Source organism: Strix aluco, chromosome 6, assembly GCF_031877795.1.
Source record: "Strix aluco isolate bStrAlu1 chromosome 6, bStrAlu1.hap1, whole genome shotgun sequence".
Taxonomy (NCBI): domain Eukaryota; kingdom Metazoa; phylum Chordata; class Aves; order Strigiformes; family Strigidae; genus Strix; species Strix aluco.
In genome coordinates this window covers 35773192-35797038 of record NC_133936.1, presented here as the reverse complement: position 1 = coordinate 35797038, position 23847 = coordinate 35773192, and the positions used below count along the sequence as shown (strand labels likewise).

Here is a 23847-nt window from a genome sequence, read left to right as displayed (position 1 = left end):
AACTTCCTAAAAAAAAAAAGCCTTTAATGAACAAAATGAGATTTCAGATGTAAAACTGGGAGTCTTTTGTATGATCCGCCCATAATGACAACATCAAAGTGCTATGATTTGAATACTAGGTCTATAAAAGTCTTAACTATGTCTTCAAAAGTTGTTGACATGTGCATTCCCCTTCACTACTCAGACAATTCAAGCATTTTTTAAAGGTTCAGTTTTATAAGATACAGGATGGCTAATGCAACAATTCTGTCTTGTAAGCCCTTTGTCAAAAACATTGTTTTAATGCCTCACAGGCCTAAAGAAGCACTGTCAAGGCTGATATATAGCATGTGAAAAGCTCTTCCATGTTCTGCATGAATTAAAGAAAATACACTTTCAACACTGGAGGTTCTTTGACTGCATCATGAAGCTAAGAAGCTGATTACCTTTTCTTTTAGAAACTAATAGTTTTTCAATGCATGCATTAGGGTGCATTGGTTTGGGGTTTTTTATAATAAAAGAAGCCACTCCTTCAATGGAAAATTAATACAGAGGAAAAGAGATACTACTTTCTGTCTACACCTCTGAAGGAGTGGAAAATGCAAACTATCTCCACCCCTCTTCCATGGCCTGAAGAAGGACAGCAATGCCTCAGCCACAGAGAACCACGGGCTCCTTGAGAGGTACGAGTACCACCTCACACTCAATGCCTCTCTGCAAGTTCCTGCCTCTCTTGCTTCCCTTCGTCTTTCCTTCTCAGAGCTTTGGACACACTGAGGATGACTCAGTCTGGCAGGTGTGCACACAGCAAAAGTCTTGAATAAGAGATTCAGTCCTCAGAACAGCTGCCCTATTCAAGTCTGGGTCCCCTAAATTTCCATTTTACCATCTTTATTCTCCATAAATTACCACTTAGGCTGACACTGGACTTGATTACTGAAGGATGAACAAAAGCCTCTCATCCTTTTCCTCATGCTTTTCTGCCTAACACATCATGAGAACTATATTTTTCTTTACCAAATCCTATGTGACAAATAAGAGCATCCTTAGTTTTAGCCCCCTCTGATCAGAGAGCACAACACAAACTCTGTTATAATCACTCCAGCCTACACTTTTCCAAGATAATTCTCTTATTTGTATTTCTTACCCGTATTTTTGCACAGATGGCAAGCATTTCATTCCTCATTATCATCTATGAATTTGATTAACATCCTGATTCTTTCCTGATCTAGATTACAGAAGACTGTCTGTGAAACCCTGAGATTTCATCCACAATAAAGATACCTTACTCTTAATCACGTACCTGCATTTAATTTTCCCGCCACTCACAACAGCAACGTTCAAGCCGATACTAACTTCAAGATTTCATAAAACAGTGAACCAAATGCTTTACTGGCAGTGACATGCTTTTACATCAAAACAGCATAAAGCCATCAAGTAACAGCCTTTTAAAATTATTGGTGGGGCAACTTCAGAACTATGTATTTCCAGAATGTTCCAGAACTATAATAAATTACCCTTCCTTGATAGAAATAATACTCGACAGCTAAAGACACCTTCAGCCAGATCAGTATCAGCAGCCATGATGTTAGAAAAAGTTAAGCCAGGAAGACCCCAGAACCACAACATGCTTTGCTAGCTGGAGCCCTCAGTGGTTAATCTCCATTTTAGTTGATTTAGTTGGCAGGTTTCTATGGGCCTGGTCACAGCTACCACAGTGAATGCTCTCCCCTTTTTTGACCGTAACTTCTTGTGCAAAGTGTTACTACCATTGGGACTGGGACACATGCAAAGATAAATGACATTAAAGTATATTCTCATTTTCTGATGGGAAGAGGAATTTCAGGAAACCTTCAGGAGTCTTAGAGGAGTAAGACGACCTGGCTACTCAATGGTATCTTTCTTACCAGGAGGCTCATCATTAATGTTAAGAGAGAAACCCAAAGATAGATCATACTTTATTTTAAAAAAAAAAATGCTTATTGGTCATATTACTTGTTAATGATAATTATAATTCATAATTCATGTCAACTGAGTGTTTATAATCCAGGGTAACTTGATTTCCATAAAATAGCGCTGGCTAAACCATCCTTGTGCCTAATAAACCTAATCATACATCCTAGTCTAAAGGAAGCTCCTCTTGCCAGTAAGATTTCAATTATTTATCTCAACACTGCGCCATGGGATGCTGTTATCCAATCACTGAACATGTGAGGAATTTGGAAAACTTAAGGCACTGCAGCTGAGTGGAAAAAAACACTTTAAGATAGACAGGAAACAAGACAAAAAATAATTGTCATAGCATAGCAATCACTGTGACATTACATCATGTTTTCATTAGATCAAAAGATTTGTTAGAACCCTGTAAAGAAAATATTTTTGAAAAGTTGAGTGGAAAACGGGCAATCAAGCAAACGCAGCTTCTGTTCACTGCTTCTGCTTTAATTTTTTCCTTAAATATTTTATCTTGACCTACTGGGATATTTCACAGGACAGGAGACTTGAAAGTGATTAAGGTCTCTATATCTTTTGGAAGTGAGATGACTGCTTTAAACAAAACCCTCAGCATAACCTCTGAGGTTACCTGTAGTAATACAGCTATCCATGTACAGCTAACAGTTCTTAAATAAGGAACAGTTTCTTCCCGGATTTTAGCCTGTATTTTCATTACCATTTTAACACGCAGTATTAATCTTCGAGCAACTGGGCTAGGACAGGCTCATGATAACACCTTTTACCTCCCTTAATCTCTTCCTGCACTACACTGTCATTGTGTCTTTAATGCTTCACTTCAGATGGTTGGCTTGCTGAAGGATGCTGGCAAGCGTTTCATGACCAAAGAGTATTTGGAGAAGATACTGTATGGACCTTCTCAGGCAGACATCTACTGCGCAGCAGGGAACAGGCTTCAGTCAGACAGTTTACTCTTCTATTCCTACTCTAAATGAGTTCATGTCCAAAACTCTGAATTCCTGCCAGCAGTATCAGAGTCACTGCTTGTGTTTCTATTCAGCCACATTATCCAAAGAACAGGGGCACAGAGATTCAAATTAATTCTTTAGTTCTCCCATGCTACCGTTACATAGTCCAAAGGCTATAAATGAAAACTAGTGAAGACACAAAACACCATGGAAGTTTTTCAGTATAAAAACAACTCCATTATATCATTCTCCCTACTGTACTATTTACACAAAGCTGCAGAAAAATACAAATTCTCCAAAACTCCAATCAAGTTTCAGCTGGCAGCAGCATAGTCAAAGAACAACCGTAGACCAGCTCTCCAAAGACAAGACCTATCTTCAGCAGCTAATAAAAGCGGAATCCCCAGGGTCTGGCTGAATAGAGGTTCCCTGTGCAGAGAGTATCCTACCACTGGCCCTCTGACAATCACTCTTAAGTCTTCATGCTTATATAACACATGACCTTTCTGCAGCAAACACGGGTGGGATAGTAGAATAATGGAATTGTTTCTCACTACAAGAATAAAAGACAGCACAGCAGGCTATGAAAAATGTATGTTGCTTACTCGCAAAAGATAATTGTAAGTAACAGTTTGGATATTTTAATTACCACAGCACCAAGGGCTTATGAGCATCCAAAGCTTCCTACATGCTGTGGTTCTTATAACCATAAATCAACCTATAAAACAAGAATTTATACAAACAAACTATGCCACTTCCTCTAGACAGTATCACTGTTTAAAACAAGAATTTATACAAATTGTGCCACTTCCTCTAGACAGTATCACTGTTTAAAACAAGAATTTATACAAATTGTGCCACTTCCTATAGACAGTATCACTGTTTTATCCTCTCCAGTAGTTCAGCAACAGCACTAAGTTCAAATTCCTCAGAATTTAAATCAGGAAAAGCATACATCATAGAACATAATCTGTGACAAAAACTGTGGAGAAAAGGTATAATTTGTACACACATAATGTATTGATTACATTAAAGATGTAAACAGTACATGATGTGACCTCTGAAGTACCTTTCATCCTCAAAGTGTTAGGTGATTTACAAGCCATCTTTCTTCACCTTGAAAGTACCTGATTCCTTAAATATTGGAAGAACACTTATTTTATACTACTGAAAGAAACACATTTTCCTCACTCCCTTCACATTATGCTTTGAATTAATGCATAAGACATTCCAGTTTAAATTACACCTGACCTTCTGCATGATAGCCTCACCAGAGCTTTTGAAGGGCAGTTTAACAAAGTGGGTCTGTTGCACTTTGAGATTTCAGGCAGCGAGTGCAACAAACTTTGCTCGTGCTCTGGAAGTTCAAACTCCAAGAAGCCTTTGTCAAAAACTGAAATTCCAAGTTAATATGATTAATTTAATCATTTTACGCTAAATGATACTTGGTTTTGCCCTGTACATTAGATTAATAGGTTCCTTTGCCTATAAAATAAGTGCAAGCCCAGTCTCTCTTTCCTGGCCCAACTGAGAATCCACTGGATTAGCACTTTATTCTTTCTAAGAAGGATTTCTGAGAAAAAAATTTATATCATCAGGACTTTACACACAAAAATGTGCTGGGTCACAAAGACAAACATGGGTAGAACAATCAGTGTACATATAAGGATAGATCACATGCCTCCAGCTGGAATTTCGACTATTTTTTATTATTTCTCTATTATTTTTTGGCACTGAGTTCGTTGCCTTTTTCTGTATATGGAAAAATAGTTGTACACAGGCCATGAACATCTGCTCAGTTTTTTTAAAGGATCAGTGTTGCATGAAGGTCTGCCTTCAGAGTTTCTGCTTCCCCACACGTACACAAGAATCTGTTTCTTTTCTCACAAAACACAAAAAAACAAGTAACATGGGGAGTTGACCCATTCTAGTTCTAACCACAGAAAAATCGTATAACTTCCAGTTAACCCAGACAGAAATAGTAAATAGTACTTAAACACCAAGTGCTGTTCCTATGCAGGGTTTCCTAGCTAAATTTATAATAAATTGAGAGGTTTGGTGGACATTTATTTTCTCTGAAAACTGTTAAAGAGTTAAGAAATTAAAAAAGGCTTATTTTTATGTTAATATACGCTACTGTTAAACGGGACCAATCCTGCAATGTCTTACATGAACAAATCAACCCAACAGAATGTTATCATATTGAAACAAATTGCAAAGATGAAAGGACTTTACAAAGAAATGAAGTGTGAGCATGCCAAAATGTGAATGAGAGCATGAAGTGACCATTTAGTTTCTATGGCAATAATCTATATTTGTAAATATTGTGGCAAAAAAAATGCCAGCACTAACCACCACAACACACAATTATTCTTCAATCACAAAGTATTTTCTAAAAAGAACAAGCTAATGGGGATAGCTTAACCTGACCCGCAATTTTATGTGTTCCATAATTCTGAGTAAAAGTTTGCTTCTGAGCACGAGGAATCTTCTTGAGGACTCTTCCTGTGGAAATTTCTGTGCAGAGTCTCCTTCCCACACTTTTATAGGCAGGGAAGCCAACCACAAATATTCAGAAGTCATGAGTCAGTCCCCAAAGAACTGTGACTTCTTTTTTTTCTAAATAATGGATTCTCATTTTCTGCTTGTTTAGAGCTATAATCACTTCTATTTTCGAGTTATTTGCTATGATTAGACCCATAGATACCTAGGCACGTGCACACAGAGATGCATGCTTTCTCCCTAAGTAGAGGTACACATATAAGTGAATGACCTTGGGATCTGGAACTTTGGGGAAAAAGAATCAAATACAGGACAAACAGGTGATCAGGCCCAGCGAGCATGGGTTTATGAAAGGCAGCTCCTGCTTGACTAACCTGATCTCCTTCTATGTCAAGGTGATTCGCTTAGCGGATGAGGGAAAGGCTGTGGATGTTGTCTACCTAGACTTTAGCAAAGCCTTTGACGCTGTTTCCCACAGCATTCACAGGGAGGAACTGGCTGTTCACGGCTTGGATGGGTGTATTCTTCGCTGGGTAAAAAACTGGCTGGATGGCCAGGCTCAAAGTGGTGCTGAATGGAGTTAAATCCAGTTGGCAGCCAGTCACAAGTGGTGTTCCCCAGGGCTCTGGACAAGGGGATCGAGTGCGCCCTGAGTAAGTCTACAGATGATACCAAGTCGTGCAGGAGTGTTGATCCACTTGAGGGTAGGAAGGCTCTGCAGAGGGATCTGGACAGGCTGGATCAACAGCCTGAGGCCAACTGTACAAGGTTCAACAAGGCTCAGTGCCGGGTCCTCCACTTGGGTCACAACCACCCCACACAATGCTACAGGCTCAGGAAAGAGCAGCTGGAAAGCTACCTGGCGGAAAAGGACCTGGGGGTGTTGGTTGACAGCTGGTTGAGTATAAGCCAGCAGTGTGCCCAGGTGGCCAAGGTCAACAGCATCCTGGCTTGTGTCAGAAATAGTGTGGCCAGTAGGACTAGGGAAGTGATTGTCCCCCTGTACTCAGCACTGGTGAAGCTGCACCTCAAATACTGTGTTCAGTTTCGAGCCCCTCACTACAGGAAAGACACTGAGGTGCTGGAGCACATCCAGAAGGGCAACGAGGCTGGTGAAATGTCTGGAGCACAAGTCCTGTGAGGAGCGGCTGAAGGAACTGGAGTTGTTTACCCTGGAGAAAAGGAGGCTCAGGGGAGACCTTATCACTCTCTACAGGTACCTGAAAGGAGGCTATAGTGAGGTGGGTGTTGATCTCTTCTCCCAAGTGACAAGTGATAAGACAAGAGGACATGGTCTCAAGTTGCACTGGGAAAGTTTAGATTGGATATTAGGAAAAATTTCTTCACCAAGAGGGTTGTCAAGCACTGGAACAGGCTGCCCAGGGAAGTGGCTGTCGCCATCCCTGGAGGTATTTAAAAGACATGTAGATGTGGTGCTTAGGGACATGGTTTAGTGGTAGACTTGGCAGTGCTAGGTTAACAGTTGGACTCAATGATCTTAAAGGTCTTTTCCAACCTAAATGATTCTGTGATCCTAAATATCATAATATCCTTGCTAGAATTGTGAGAATTAGCAAGGCTTTTTTTTTTTTTGCCCCTTCATATGCTCTTTAGGAGCTTTGAGGACTCTTTACAAAGATGAATGACCCATTAAAACCATCTGGCATGAATGCTTAATAATTCTTCTACCTCCTCATAGCTACAGTGGACTTTCCCTTGCCATCACATTCCCAACACTTGCCCCAGTGAGGAGATTGTGCAACATATTAACCTCTTTTCTCCCTAAAGATAATGCCTCTAGTATCAGTGAGGGGGTAACGGACATATTTAATAGCCCCCAAACAGCTGATTTGTTCCTGTCTCCATTAAGGCCAGTCCATTCTCCTTTCTCCTTTACATGGTTTCCAGACAAAGTGTAAGACCTTGAAAACTCAAAAGAGGATCATGAATTCAAATTGGGTTTGTTTGCTCACACTGTCAGACAAGGCAAGTTAGATTTAAATTAATACCAGGGCTCACACTGATCTCAGCTGAACTAGGGCTGACACCACAAGAGTGGGATGGGGAAGAATAAATTGCCACAAAATTCACAGACAAGGGTGTGTTGCAGAAACTGATGAGAACCTAAAGACAAACAGAGGATTGCAGTGAGAAATATGGGAGATGGTGGCAAAAGACCATCACTGCCATGTCCACGTGGAATTTGTGCAAACAAATCCTCTTGAAGGAGGTGATTCCCACAATTTCAGCTCTGGTTCAAGTTGACTGGGAAGTCTTCCACTGAAGGTGTGTTTCTACTTTTCTTAAATAACTTCCTTGAATAAAGCAATCACATTTACACTCACAAGTGGATGGGAAAGGATCCCAGAAGCATACACTGCTTCTGCTAGAAGTTTCTTCTATCCTGAGTCCTAAGGAAAGAGGAAAGATAATACAGTGTGGAAATCCCTACACCAAAATTTTGGGGCTTCCAAGCATTCAGTGCTTAAACAGCACGTAATTTCAGTCATCTCCTGGGCACTTTTTGGCCTGCATTTCTGAACTCATCTGGGCACCTACACAGAAATTAAAACCAGGACCTTTCAGTCTCACCAGGATTTTGCAGTCCTGACTTTATTCCTAAATAACTTTTAAATAGGCACATTTAAAACAGCTGTTCTCAGGATGACCAATTTTGTTTTGTAAGATTGAAAGTATCTGTTTTCCATGTTTTTATGTGCATTTTAAGTGTGTATACTATATAACACTACCAGCCAAGTGTTTTTGAGCAAAACAAATCAATCTGCAAAGGTTCCAAAAGAAAAAAATGAATACAGAAACTGGTATCACTTAAAAGCACAGCAGTGGTTAAGTGCCAAAAAAAAAAAAAAAATGTTAAGCAGTATGTTTGAAGAAGTATTACAGATCTTTCATTAATTTTTAAGCCATTTTACCTGCTTTATTCTATTCAACTTAGCTATCAATATCACTCACCCTTATCATGATAGTCTGTAACATAATTCTGCAAAAGCTATTTCTTTCTTCCACTGTGGTTGAGGTTGACAACCTGTATTTAATCCTTCTCATTTTTTCTAGGACTGGCCTGAAAAAATGACTGGTAAAACACCATTTCACATACTTTCTGAAAGTCTGGTAGTTTTTTCTAATCTAAGCTTCCTGAAGCACCTTCCTTTACTTCCCCAGATACCTCCAATATTTGTTTACTATAGCACCTATATTCAAATGACACATATGACCAACTGAATGGGGAGAAGCGAAACAGCTGTATAGACAAAATCACCAGCACTACAATACAATGTACACTGATGTTAGACCTCTGCACAAGTACTAAAACCCAGACAAACCAAGGGTAAAACCCTGCCCATTCTGCAGCATTTGTGGGCTTCAATCAGGAACTAAATAAAACCTGAAACCCCTTGTTTATGCAATTAAACCAGATCAATCTGTAGGATGTACCCCCCTTTCTTCCTCACTGTGCCCCATCCCTTACAACACACTCAAATAGCTTTGAGGGTTTTTCTAATATGATAAACATTGGAGAAGGAGCCTCCTTGTATGTATGGTAGGCAGAAGCTATTACATTTTCAAACAGGAAGATGAGTAAGTCAGTAAGTGCAAACAGATGTCACTAATTTATTACAATGGATTTTGCTCTCTTACTTACCACGTACCTCTCAGTTTCCTCAGCCATCAGCATATGGGAAGTACATCCCAGGTGTTGCTACATTACTGGCTCATCCCATAATTTCCATAATAGCAACAAACTAGTGAATGACAATAACTCCACAGAAGTCTCACATAAAATTTGCCTTTTTTTTAACAGCAAAAAAAGCTATCATTTTTACTAAATGGATACCAAAAAAATGAAGTCAATGTTTTCACAACTGTTTTCTTTGCTATTACGTGTAACTGAAAAATGGATAATATATGCCTCCCTTTATGGCAAATCCATGAATTATACTCCCAAGATTATATGAAGTGCCCCCTCTATGGGACTTCTCACACAGCTGTGCGTAGTCAGGACAGTCTCATTTTGCTTCGTAGAACAAAAGTTTCAGAATTATTGCACTGTTTTATTCATCAGGCTTTGACTCCTCCTCACTTGTGCAACGCAGCGTATTAGCAGAGAAGTTCAATTACAAGAAAAATTAAACTCTTGAAAATGAGTGATAAAATAATTGCAAACGGTATTGTAGGGCAACGTACTAGTCCCTTTGTTGGGCGCTATTTGAAAAGCCAGGGTTACAGGCAAGAAGCCTAGGAAGTCTGTTCGGTACAAGGGCTCCCGGCTGCCCCACAACCAGCGCTCCCCCATTCCAGGAAACCGACCCCCCCGAGCCCCGCATCCCCCGAGCGAGGGAGGCGACAGGCACCGCGCGTCCTCCCACCGCCGGGCTCGCTCTCTCAGGCATCGAAATTATATTAAGTAAAAACGAATATAAAGCAGCCGAAGCAAGATCAGGTTACGCGGGCCAGGTAGGCAGCTCGCCAGCCCACCGGGCTGGCTACCAAGGGCCGCTGCCCCGCGAAGCCAGCGCCGGGGCCGGGAGGGGACCACCACCGCCTGCCCCCGGGCTCCAGCAGCGAGCGGCTGGGTGGCAGCGGGGGGGGCAGATGGAGAAGAGGAGAGGAAGAAAAGGATACAGGGGAAATCCACGTTTCTGTACTTCTCTAAAACAAAGAATGTGGGAAAGCAGATGTAGACGACTCCGCCCTGCAAGGCTTCAGTGTTTACTTCTCCCGCTCGGCTGGCAGCCCAGCCGCTCGCCCCCCAGCCCAGCCGCTCGCCCCTCAGCCCGGCCCAGGGCTCAGCCCAGCGCTCCCCGGCTGCTCTTGGCCTTGGGTCGTGCCTCCCGCTCCGCACCCGCAGCGACCCCGCAAAGCCCAAGCCCGGCTTCCAGAGAGCTTCCCTCTCGCCTCTGCTCAGCCGCCCGAGCGCAAACCTCGCTGCCCCTTCGCTGTATATAAAAGCAAAAGTCTCGTTACTCCTGTATCCCAGAGGGTATAAAGAGTGGGGGATCGCTGTATTTTTTTTAGTGGGAGAGAGAGAGAAACTCACCACCGTCATATTCTTCCTCTTCTTGTGCTTTTATGGTTACAAATCGCCCTAATAAAGCAGCAAGGACGAAAAAAGTTCTCGTTTGTACCCAGATTGCCATCATGCCTAGATATTAGGCATGTATCCTTCTGGGCAGCAAAAAGTGCAGAAACGCAAGGTTATTTTAGCACCATGAAGCCAGCTGGGGAGTCTCTCCGCCTTTCAGCATCAGTTCCAGGACAAAAGTCTGCGAGCCCTTTTTTTCAGCACCAGCTCCAGCGCAGTCTGCAAACACTCCTTTCAGGGGATGCAGCTTTAAATAGGAAGAATGCTGCCTCCACTTCTCTTCCTGCCCCTTTTCAGCTCGTTCAGGCTCCTAATCATCCACTCCCTGCCAAGCAACAGTCTGATTGATGGTAAATAACCGAATCAGAGCTGGCTTCACTCTTCCTTGAACTTTACGAGCACACTTGCAGGATATTTTCCTTGCTGCTGTGCAGTGCATGTGCTGCGTGAGGACCATTTATTAAGCAAGCAAAGCGTAGTTCCGTGAGAAGCTGTCAGGAGGAGAAAGCGCTGCTTTTCGCACACCCAGCCCACACTTCCTGGGAATGGAGGGTGTAGCCCCCTTTGGGGCCGATTCCCTTATTAGGAACTTGATCCCTTCCAGCTTGCCGAGAAGAGGATTTCCTCCTCTTCCCTGATAACTGTCCCCTGCCTTGCTGTGGCTGCGTTATCAAACACAACTCCAGTCCCTTGAGAGGGGCCACAGAGCTACCAAGGCAGCTTGTTTCAGGAACCTGTAAATAACTCCCTTTCCCCCCAAAAGGGAATAATCTTTCGCAAATGAATTCTTTTCTGAGAAATCTTTCCTCAAATGCTTAGTGTGCTCTGTATTTACTGCCCTACCAGTTGGGAAGACTATCACAAATCTCTGGAAGATGCTCTACGCTTCTCACACCAGAATGACAATCCAAACTGTCCAATTACTTGCTTTTCTCCCAAGCTCTCCACCTCTATTCCCTGACAACTGGAAATCTACCTAAGTCCCAGCCTAGTATTTAGCCCTTAACAATGCACCTTAATTAGCATTCTAGCATGGACACTAAGTAAATCTCTCTTTTGTGGATCACTTGTAACTGGGAGTAGGATGCTAGATTTTTTTTCTTCCCACAGTGTTTGCAGTCTGTGGAGCTCCATCACTAATCTAATCATTTGCTAAGAATGGGGTTGCCTATACCTGCTGCAGGGAAACACAGATTCATCTCTTGGAAGGTCTTCTATCTTGCCATTTCAGCTTGAGAACAATACCATTTGAAGTGGATGCTGTGAGAAGTAAACCTCTTCACCTGGATTTGTGCAGGTTGGCAACACTAGCCCACTCAGGTTATCACGGCATGATTTAGCACTTCTCAGTGATGCAGCATCCTAAAGCCTGTGAAGTCCTCTTCTGTCTCTTCAAAAGAGCAGCCTGCCCTGAAGAGGAAAGGTAATCCAGAAAATAGTATAGCACTGCAGTGCTACATCATACCTACTCTAGTAGCAAACCCAGCGATTAACGTAAAATATGCTGAAAGAGAACAAAATCAAAATTCCCTGCTCTCTTGCACCAAGCAGTCTTGACACAGCAGTCTTAAACCCATACAGGGTTTCACTGCAGGAGCATAATATCCCACAGTCCCTGTCACTCAAGAGTGGTAGCTATGAGAAAGAACAGATATATTGAAGCTGTGAAAGCCACTGCAATTTTATTCTGAAAAGCAGTCATAATCATTGGTGTCAGCTGAGAAACTCAGAACTGGAAAACCAAAAAGTTAACATTTGTTAACCCACCCAGTTGTAGGTGAAATTCTGTTTTGACAGGTTCGTGAGTACTTGCACTGGTCTGCTGGTCTCAAAAGTCATATATTTCATATGTCCTACTTCAGCAGAATTCCAGGAAATCTCCCTTGGAAAGCTGATGTTACGTGGATGCTGGCTAGAAACATCAGGTGCTTTAGATTATATATCTAGTTTAGAACCAGATCTGACCTTTGCCATTTGCACCGTTCTATACGCACATTAGTTATGGGAGAGCAGCAAACAAGAAAGCTTACAGCCATAACCCAGCACTCTGCCATTGCCAAATCATCACATGATGTTACACAATGCAAAATCACTATATACATTAGAAAAGGAAAATAACACGTTTTAAAAAACACACAAGGTTTCCCACAGTTGGGGATAACCTGTCATTTACAGTATTAAGTACAGAAATATTAATAATTTAAGAGAAAGACTGAGAATATGGACAGTGTTTTGAAAAGTCTTCTGTTCTTGTTAATGAAAAACCATTACAACAGACATGTAGGTGTTTCTGAACTATATGCTACTAAATGGAGAAGATTTATGTGAAATTTCATATAATAAAGCTGACAACTGCTCAAAGAAGTCACAGCTGAAAGTGCTCCATGCAGCCTGGGGAAAGCTACAATGAAACCACAGGTAATTCAGAGTCTGTCACAGAATCACAGAAATGGCCACACAGTGGTAAAACTTGCCTTTATAGTTGCTAACTTTGTCCTCAAAATTAGATAAGTTCTCACACTTATTTCCCCAAGTCTTAAGTCTGCAACAGGTTGGTAAATTCCTAGTGTATTCACAGCAAGAATGAGCCCTACTGTCATTATCTCTTACAGCCTCTGAGGAAAACACCAGAATATGAACAGATTTGACTTATGGTGACATTTCTTTAACCCAGATAGCTCATTAAAAAAAACCAAACAAACAAACAAACAACAACAACAACAACAAAAAAAAAACAAACAAACAAACAAAAAAAAAACCAGAAGGACCTCTTTTACTATTTCCAATGGAACTTTTTTCTGAGGAGTCCGAGAGATTTTCAAAGTTGCTTTCTGCCATTTCAGGTGCAGTCTCTCCTTTGGAGAGATTCCTACAGCAGTATCTAAATGTTGCCCTTCAAATCTATTTCTATCTTGGTCTCACCAACAAATTATGCCACATAACCAAAATAGACAAACAACAGAGAATATAAAAGGATGTAAATTGCTTAGCAAATCAAACCCCTTATGCCTCCTTATAAATACTCCCTTTCACCACGGATGTGCATTTAAAGAGTTTTTCAGTTTTATTACGAGCATTGTAACTAGCCATTAAGTCTATCATTTTTCATTTAAACAAATTCACTTCTAGGCCTAAGCTATTTCATAGCATCACATTAGATACAAGTGAGAGAAATTACTTAGAACCACAGACTAAGCAATTAAGAGTGGGCAGATAAATAATTCCAAGTATGCTCAGTGTCACCTCCCCCTCCTCTTCTCAATAGGGGAGAAACCAACATTGCATAGAATAATGCTGTATATTTATGCACAACTGCTTTCCAACCATTTTTCACTTTTTCCATCATTTTTAGGATTCTGTAAGAACAGAGGAATGTGAAATTTAGCAAACTAGCCTAAGGTCATACATTCAGTAGAAGTACAGCCAGATACAGATTTTTTGGAGCTCATTTCTATTCTGTGCCAAGGAAAACTTATACAAGATGAAAATTCCTTGGGAGGAGAATCCAGGGCCCCAACTCCTGGAGCCAGTTCCCTTCCAATACACCCTCAATCTACTCATTGTTATACATTAAGCTTACAGTATGTAACGAACCCAAATTTAGTAGACAGAGCCACTGCAGGAGTGGTAGGACTGAATACTCTCCCCTCTTTCTCTAGTCCATCCCAGTAGAGCAATAGATCTGGAAACACAGGACACAAAAACAGTCTCTTTCTACTAGCAGGAGATTCTTTGAAATTGGAACCATCTCAGCTACCAATTTGTGGCTGATTTCTGACTCCCACAAGATGAAAAAGTGATATGACATGATTAAAAGACCACTTTCTGATGCTTCATGCTTCACACTAGAGCAACCAGGTGCTTTTAAGATTGAAGGATCTTTATATCAACTGAAAGGAAACAACAAAACAAGAGCAAAATCTTCACAAAAAAGCAGTGCGTGCTTCTTTATGATAGGCTCTAAAAAGTCTGCATGAAACAACAGCTGTCCCCAAAGCTAGGACAATCCTAGAAATGTCAAGATCCAGTACTCAAAAAAAATATAACTAAATATTCCCTAATATGCAGTCTATTGATATCCATTCCTATATTTTAGCCAATAAGCAGGGACTGTATGGTATCTGACCTAAAAATCATATTTGATGTTCAAAGTCATTCAAAATTCAAAGAGCATTTTCAGTGACAAATGAAGCTAGGGAATACTATTAAGTAATCGTGAGGACTCAGAAGTATATTAAAAGGTAATTCACAGGCTTACACCTTTCAAAAATCTCCAAGTCAGGCCAGAAAAAACAAATTATTATTAGCTTAGGATGCTTCAGAGCATGCATATGTATGAGTACTTAAAATTCCAATATCCATGAGGGTCTCTCTTCAATAGAGTTTAATGACCCTTCACACTGTTACATACAGTGGGACAGCAGTTTTAAATTAATTCATACCAAACTGACAAAAAAAATACCTTCATATATATGACCAAGCTATCTGCTACTAATAAGACGCTGGACCAGTCTTTTAGCAGTAATAGGAAATCAGTGGAATCATGGAAGTGTATAAGAAGCTGTACTTGAATGTATAAAAGTTTAAAAACGAGCAAAATGTTCAAAAGTAGTGCAGTTTCACCAAAGTCAATCTGAGAGTTGCTATCAAATTTTATGAAGGCAGTTAAATCTGTGGTAAGTGCTGTTTGAAATTTCCACCTTGTATAAGTTCTTCAATCACATGTTTAGCTTAAAAAAAAAAAAAAAAGGCAAAGTGACAAACCGCATTTTTAACTCACAAGAATATAGTCAACATAAAATGTCTTGATTATTTCTTAGAATTAACCATTAAAATGAACATGACTGGAATATATGAGAGAAAAATAGTTCTTTTCCTTTGAAGTGTGTTCAGTTTGCACTTTTAAAAACTTTACTGCATAATGAATAAGTTTTCTTGTTTTATATAGGGGTTTTTCACATAAGGACAGAAAATTCCATTATTTAAAACAAGAAAATGTAATAGGAAACTACAGAAATTGGCAAGAATATAAAGAGAGGAACGTGATACTACTTTTAAATTGGATCTTTAAATGGACTACATTCCCAACTGCATCACCTCAAAATCCTAATCTTCCTGCTAAGAAATCCACCAAAGCACTAGTATGAGCTAGAAATTTAAACAATGCTATATCAGTAATGTTACTGCCCATTTGCAGGAGAATTTTCCCATCAACTTTGGGATAGAAAGGTTTAATAAATGAAAGTCCTTATAGAGAAGAGGGAGGAAATATATCTTTCCTGGTCACATTCAAACTTTGTAATGTTTCAGTTAGTTTTAACTTGGGGGAGTAGGATGTAACTTTGCTTTTAAACTGCCAACGTGGGGTCTTCAATTATATCTGTTGCTGTGAATCTGCTTTTGATATGGACAATTCCAAACGCTATAAACTCAGTAAGGTTATTAGTACTGGCAGCCTTTTCTTCAGAATGCCTCAATTAAATTAAACTCAACAGTAGTCTAAGCAAAAAATCAAGAATTAGAGAAAGTCTTACATGAAGTCCTTCTGTAAATTATACTTATTATTTACCTAGAAAAGGAAAAACAGTGTCATTGTTTCATTGTTTGTTACAAATTCACTGTCAAGCTAGTTTTTGTCTGCCTAAGAACTTAAACTGATTAAGTTAAAACATAAAAGGGTCACAGCAAGGTACCCTCTTAAATAGCAACAGCAAATGCTAATCTGTAATTCAAATAGGCCCCAACTGATGATAGGCCTCCACTTTTTTTAAAAAAATATGAAATTCATTTACCTTGGGACCCTAAGATAATTTACTTTGTACTTCTTCATTGACTGAAGGTCCATTCAAAAGTATAGTTAAAGTCCTATGCAACAAGCATATTCACGTCTCCAATCATTTTTCTGACCCAGCAAATCAGTGAAACCAATTGGACTGTAAACAGGGAATTTGGCTGAAAGTTCATTTTCAACTGTCATCTCTTTTAGGAATAGGCTTGTTATAAGATATGTTGAGGCTCGGGGTTACTTAATCACCACCTCAAAGCTTTATCCACAGTTTTAAAAGAATATACAGTGTTTGTTTCATACTCACTTTACTGGCATTCCTTTATTTTAAAATCTGTGTCTAAGACTATGTAGAACTATTTCATTTTACTGTCACAGATATCAGACCGCTGAACTGTGCTTTAATATGCTCCGTGCAGCCCCAAGCACAACATGAGCCCTTTAGTAGCTTGTCATCATGTCCTAGTATAACATATCAAGTCTTTAAGAAACAAAATACTGTATCTGTCATTTAGAGTTTAAATTATGTTAACTAAGAGAATGATTAAAATCTTACATATTTATTTTATCCAACACTGGCCAACTGCTTTCTTTTCCCTATCATCACACTTTTTTTTTTTTTAAAAGGCATTGATCTTCAGCCTTATAGTTAATTCTGTGGAATACCCAAAGCTGACAGTCATTTACTTGAGACAGGCCTGGGGAATAGAGCATTTAAGTCTATAGCAAAATTCTTACCAATCATAACAAGAGTAAGAAGTTCAGGATGCAGTCTTACATAGCACATTGCTCCCAAGTTACATCTTATTTCCTGGCAAAATAAAAATGCTGAAAAAAACCTGTACACACTATGTGCCAGTTTACAGAGTTGGCCTACAGATTTGAATTAAGAACGGCTAAAGCAGCAGCAGCACTCCAGGAGGGACTTTAGAATCAACAGGCTACTCACAGTAAATGTACGTTAAAATTGATCTTAGAGGGAAAGATATATATAATGTTCCAAGGAAAACGAGTTACCACTCAAGCTCTACAGATTAAGTTGCTAAATAAGATGAACCCCAAGGTAACCAAATGTACTGGAATTTGTCTGTTAGCTTAAACATCCAACTTTTTCAGCAGTTGCTCTCGGCCTCAGGCTGCTGGCTGCCAGAGCACTATGGGGGAACCAGGCTGGGTGGTCTGCAGAAGGGAGTATCTGGAGCAGAAAAGGCACTGTGCAAGCCAAAAGTGGAGACGGGTCCAAGGAGAATTTCCCCTCTCAGGAGGGAAACACTGAGGGAAATGGCCACTGAACTAAAGAATATTCCACACACACCCCCTCCCCCAACCCATATTCATTACTACATCCATGTGAGACAAAGTGTCTGTGACTTTACACACACTATAAAGTAGGACTGAAGGGATCCATTTACACAGGATATTGTTACCCAGGTAAAAAAAAAAAAACCTCAGCAGATGTGTAGTGAATGTTTGATATAATGTCATACACTAAATTTACATTTGCCAGAAAATCTCCATTTTGTTCATACTGGTTTTGTCCTGGATAGTCAAAGAGCATTTGTTTTTACTTACCCTCTAGAACTGTGAAAGGGTTCAGCTCCATTGACAGAAGGAACTTGCTTGCTCATAGCATCTTACTGGAACTGCTCAGCTTTTTACAAGGTAATCTTCTTAAATACATTATTTATTATCTTAATTAATATAATAGAACAAGAAAGAAGAAACATCTAATAATTTTGGGGCAGGTATCCTCAACACCACATCAAAGCAGTAGACACTGTGGTGAAACATTAGCCCTGTTAAAGTTAGCACCAATAGTTCAGCTACTCAATTCATGTCTTCTGTCAGGATGGACGTTCCTACACCTTTCTAACAATATTGTCATCATAGTGTTTGATTAACTAAGAACGTTAATACATAAACAGGCATCCCTACTTGGAGCATTGAGCATGACACCCTTCTGACAAGTGCTAATAGCAGCAGCAGCAGCAGTTCCATCCAATTTGTTGTTTCTAAAATAAACTATGGTTCAAACCCTCAGCACAAGCACACATTCATACCACCTTGGTGTCCCTGGTCATCTCTTACTGTACCACTCTGTCCCTCTTGAGCACTCAAAAGAATGAGAATGTAGAACCATGTAATTTTTTTGAGGTGAGGAACAAAAGCAGACCAATAAATAGAAGAAGGTAAACATACCCCTCACTGGTATACCAGCAGCCCTAGCAAGCCAAGTCACAGCTACTTCAGCTACTTGTAAGCCTTTCTCTTCCATGTGCATCCTGATTTCTTTTGCACGAAGTGTGGTCTCCCTCCGCACACGCAGAACCTGGAGCACTTCCCTTGGCACACCAGACCAGCTGCACAAGCCCAGAGCAACAAATGGTGATGGGCAGCTTGCACTTGCCCCACCATGAGAGGTCTAAAAGTAAAACTTAGATAAACACCTGCCAGAAATAATGTCGATAGGGATTATCCTGCTTTAAAGGATGGGAATAGTCTAGAATGATCTTTTTAGATTCTTTCCAGTGAGAAAACGTGATATATATACTGACTGTATTCCTTCTCAAAAGTGAGTTCTTTTCTGGAAAACAGGATCCACTTCTATCAGACAATAAGGTCAAATAAATGGAAAAGCAGGGAATGAATAAAAGCCAATTTGAAAGCATTTTTTAAAAAATCATGAAAAAGGCAAACTTTTCATATTTTTAGAATTTCCCATGTTGACATCAACATTCCACTTCTCTTTCTTGGAAGCAGCAAGGAAAAAAACTGTGTCAACATTGACCAAATTATGGATGATTAAAAGAAGAAAGGGGAAGAGCAACAGCAGAAGGAAGTAATAGAGAAAAAGAATCAAGGAGTCAGCATTTGTGTAAGTCAAGGATATAAGACTTGAATTAATGCATCACACTCACACAAAGCTAAAACAAGAAAAATTTTGTCTAAGAGAGCTATAACTCTAGCACTGTGGGTGTTGGTGTCACTATTAGAACTATAAGCCCAGGACAACATTAGATAAATATCAGTACAGTTGCCTGGTTACTGATGCTAGATTCAAATACAGAATGCAAAACAGATTTATTAAGGAAAGGTTCATTCTGCCTCCTTTACTTTTCCATTTCCTTTCCATGCTGCTTTCTTTCCAATATTTTATAGCTTTTATGAGCTTTATTGCACTATGGTTTGAATACATCTGTGGAGCACATTTCCCACTGCCTTTAAAGATTAAGTGCTAATTGAAAACATGGTTTACTCAGAAACAATCCATCAAGTTTACATTTAATTTTTGCTGTGAAAAAACATGTTAACTGAGCCTTTTTAAAAATTTTGTTTCAGAACTCTTCATGAGATAGGCTTATTTTCAAAGGTGTGGCCTGTCAGCAAGTGGATTTTCATCTGGTTAATGGGCTGAAACAGATTGTTCAGGGGAATACCTAGCCTCTATATTCACTGGGATGTTTTATTTCACTGCAACTGATTGCTTTCATGAGGTATTTCAGGAAACCAGCCTCTTACCCTTTTCAAAGAATGATAGCTTAGATGAGCCTCAGATGTTTTATGAAATAGTTATTAGTGCTTAAAGATCATTTTACATTTCCTCAGTAACATAACTTATTTGTTTCTCAAAGATCCCTATACCTTAAAATTCCCACGGTAGGTAAAAAACTTATAAACAGTCTCCTTGTACCTCCTGTTAGTTGTGTCATTTCTGACAGCAGCTAAAATATTTAAACTTATTGGCACTGCAGCACACGGACAGAATCTCACCTTGTAACCCTTGATGCAGTAATGAGTTGGCTTAAAACACGGTCAGAGATAAGTAATAGCTGCAGTGGGTGACTGGACTTCTCCCCCTCAGCTAACAACTGTTGATATCTGGGAAAGATTTAGAGTTCTTGTTAGAAAGCAAGGGTTTCTATAAAGGATTTATATTCAGGTACCTGAAAAGTACCATACCATGTCACATACACTCTCCTTCAAATCTCCTAGGACATTCATTTACATCCACATTAGTTCAGCATACAAATCAAGTCTGAACACCAGTACACAGAGCAAAGCTCACACAGACTTAGCTATGTATAAAAAAGCCCCAGACAAAATGTGGGCAAAACACACATCTCTCTTACTGTGCATATTTCCATCACCTAACACGTTGTCCATGTGGGCTCCCTGATCAAACCTCCAGTCATGGAAAGTTACCCACCAGCACCGTGACCCACAGCAAACTGGTGAGCAGACTCCATCCACCCAGGCCTCCCACAGCTCAGCAAGTGGCACAGCCCTGGCCCTACAGCCTGCTCTGCCCCTGAGTGACAGAAATTCCTATTTTTAACACTTTCTGTTCCCACTTCATTCCATGTCCACTGCTTTGTAGTTCTAATTGTCACATATATTCAAACTTTATTGGACTAAGCTTTATTCACTTAATCCAAGCACAAACACATCCACCAAAACTAAGTATAGGTATGAGTTAATTGCAACTTGCTTTTCTTGTAATTGTGCTTGTTGGTTAGAGGTGTCTGATATTGTGTTATCATTTTGATTATGGTATTCCTAACAATCTTTCAGGTTACTTTCAAAAGGAATATTTGGTTTTCTTTATTTAATGTGACCTCACATGATATTGTCTCTTAAATACATTCCCAAACACCTATTTATTAAGAGGCCTAAATAGAAAGTACTTGATGTTCCACAGGTTTTAGGATAGCAGGAATCAAATGTTTGAATGTAATTGACTATTTTATGCTTATATTTAAGCATCTCATCAACAGGGTGGAAAACACAGATGAAAATGCTATTTCAACTTCTTCCGTATACTTCCAATATGCAACACTGCAATAATTCTCCTATGAAGAGCAAAGTTTAAATTGCGTGAATGATACTTTCAAGCAGAATGAAACAGATGCTTTTGCTACTATTAATAAAAACTTATCTTTCGCAACTGGAATACAAGCTTTAAATAACTATTATTATTATTTCATATACACTTATAAAACTTGCAATAGAAAACGTGGCAATTCATATACACTTTTCGTGAAGGTGGAAGAATTTTCCAGATTTTTTATCTGCTTCTGGCAACAATTTTTAGAATATACCTAAGAGACTGGCATGAAATCCTAGCCCTATTCTACTGGGAATGAAAGAAAAATTTTAATATAAAATCTTGACCTCATTTATTTGCATTCAAGAAGCCTGTGACAACGTCCCTTCTGAAGAGAAAGCAAACACTTACCTGTCAGAGGTAAAGTCCTGTCATGAGCTAGACATTGATCCCAGCCTTATCTTGCAACACTCTTCAGAATACTGTCACAAGCCCCACTGAAGTCAGTAGGGTTCCATGCAGATGTTGACTCAAGGACATAGCAAAGTCTTTAAAAGTCACCAGCATTTAGTCAAATACTCCTAGGGCTTGGACATTCTCCAGGCCTTGCTTAGTTTACTTAATATATTTTTATCTTTTTCTTTTTTTAGCCTTTTCAAGATTTTATATTCAGGCTGGTACACAGACTCTTCTGAATAATCTTGTAATATATAGAAAATATAGAGGAGAGGGGAAAGAAATGCTACTCCTAACCTCTCCTCAGTGCCACAGACTTTTAAGAACGTTATTTATACCCTTGTAAGCAAATTTTTAGGCCCCTGAAAAATCACCTCTCAAACTGTGTAAAGCTGTTTCCGGTGAGGGTGGAACCTACAGATCACAGAGGGCTTGTTGCACCATGGCTTCAACATCAGTACTAGAAGAAGCTCAGTCCACTGACCTGCTAAAGCATGTCCTTGAAAGGGACCTCCACTATGGTAGAAGGCAAACTGCCTGTGTGTCAACAGTGAAATAAAGAAATACATATTCTGGGGACAAAAACTAAGGCAGATAGAGCCTTTTGCATTCTCCATAACCACGGACTGAGGTTATGAGACCACGATACACTGTTGTTAGGTCTTGTAATGGCTATTTAAACATTTGCTGTTAAACCTAAACCAAAGAATTTTAAAAGCCCACCATCTTACATATAGGCTACAACAGACCATCAGAAGACCAAGCTGAACTTAACACGCACATAGCCTAGAGGAAGTACTTGGTGGCACACAGATGAGTATTTTCTTTGGCAGAGGACAAGTCTGTATAAACAGGAACACAGCTGAATCTTGCACTTCTTACAGATCTTAAGTATCTGAACTCCACAAAAAGACACTACTCCAAGTTATACTACACAGGAAAGAACAAATATATAATTTAGAATGATTCCTTTATTTTCAAGAAGTTGGATCATTTTCAACTTTTTCAATAGCATACTCCTACAGTGCTTATTGTAATGTTTTTGAAACTCTAGATTTGTGTTGCACCCAAAGGACCATTAGTTTCTATAAGAGGGAATGTTTCAGTAAAATTCCTCAATCCATCTGAAAACTGTTTGCAATTGTTTATTTCCAAGCTTCATTTAGTGTCACATTTTCACAGTCAGATTCAAGCCAGCACTAAGTGCCCTTTCTGAACACAGAGGCCAGCGAACGTCAGAAAAGCCAAAGACAAATGCTGCTTTTCTAATGATGGTGAGAAACTATTCAAAGAAACTTGCAGAAACTTTAAGTGATATTGAAACTTAAGTCTCTGATACTTACCTGCCTTCATGAAAATAATTATCCACTGTCTCTAAGAAGGATATTCCAAAAATAGTTCCATCTTTTGTTCACTCACATTTATGCAGGGGCTACTGAAAGGCTTTAATCCTATGACTTGGCTACAGTATTCCCCCCTAAACATAGAGGTGCCTAATATTCACCTTGACAAGTAAGCTCTCAATGTTTTGTCCTACTTTTATTTGAAAGTGAATTTATCCATATTATTGAGGACAGACATAACTAAAGTTTAATCTTCTTCCACTTCTTTAGCAAACATTCATGATCTACACCAGGCCTATGAAACTTAGTCCTTCTGCAAGTTATCTCTGTTGGTCATGGAATTCTTAAAAGTAATCTATTTTCTCCATCTCTGAAGCAAAATTTATGCCTAAGGCACTTCAGTAATTTGTCATTTAGCAATCTAGCTCCAAGTTCCCAGTGAATACTTTTTCATATCCTTGTAGTACTGTCGCAGCAACCCTTTAAAAGCAAATATACTTTTAAAGTAAGAGCTAGCAAAGGATTCATGTAAATATTACTTTTTCACATTTAAACTGACGAATGCTGAACTTCTGTGAAATGGCTCAGCATTACAATTATGTGTATACTCGGGAACTTAAGGGCTAATTCCAGAACCTGTTTGTGCAAACCAGGTAAAACCGATGCAATTCATCTGTGCAATTCTGCTCCCATTGTGGAAATGAGGAAGGGTTTAGTTACCCGGAGATATATATTTTTGTAAGAAAATCAGCTGTGTGCCAGGCTTGGAAAATTCAGTCACTAGTGTTCAAACAAAAACCATAAAATATTTTGAAATCCCAAGATCATCAATGCACCTGTGTAAGTCTCAAACTTAATAGACATTACACACATTTGTGGAGGGCAAAACACACTCTTCTACGACTACAGCTCTTCTTGAATGACTGCTCGTT

At 39.5% G+C, this 23847-nt stretch overlaps 1 protein-coding gene across 1 annotated transcript in view; it reads right to left on the bottom strand.

Annotated features, from left to right (window-relative positions):
- The window catches only part of COL5A2 (collagen type V alpha 2 chain), a 112536-nt gene extending 101817 nt beyond the window's left edge, over positions 1–10719 (bottom strand). Inside the window, exon 1 of the mRNA XM_074829634.1 lies at positions 10462–10719. Within this exon, the coding sequence (XP_074685735.1) occupies positions 10462–10564 (103 nt within the window). The 5' untranslated portion in view covers positions 10565–10719. The remainder of the gene's footprint in view (positions 1–10461) is intronic.
- Positions 10720–23847: the final 13128 nt, after the last annotated feature.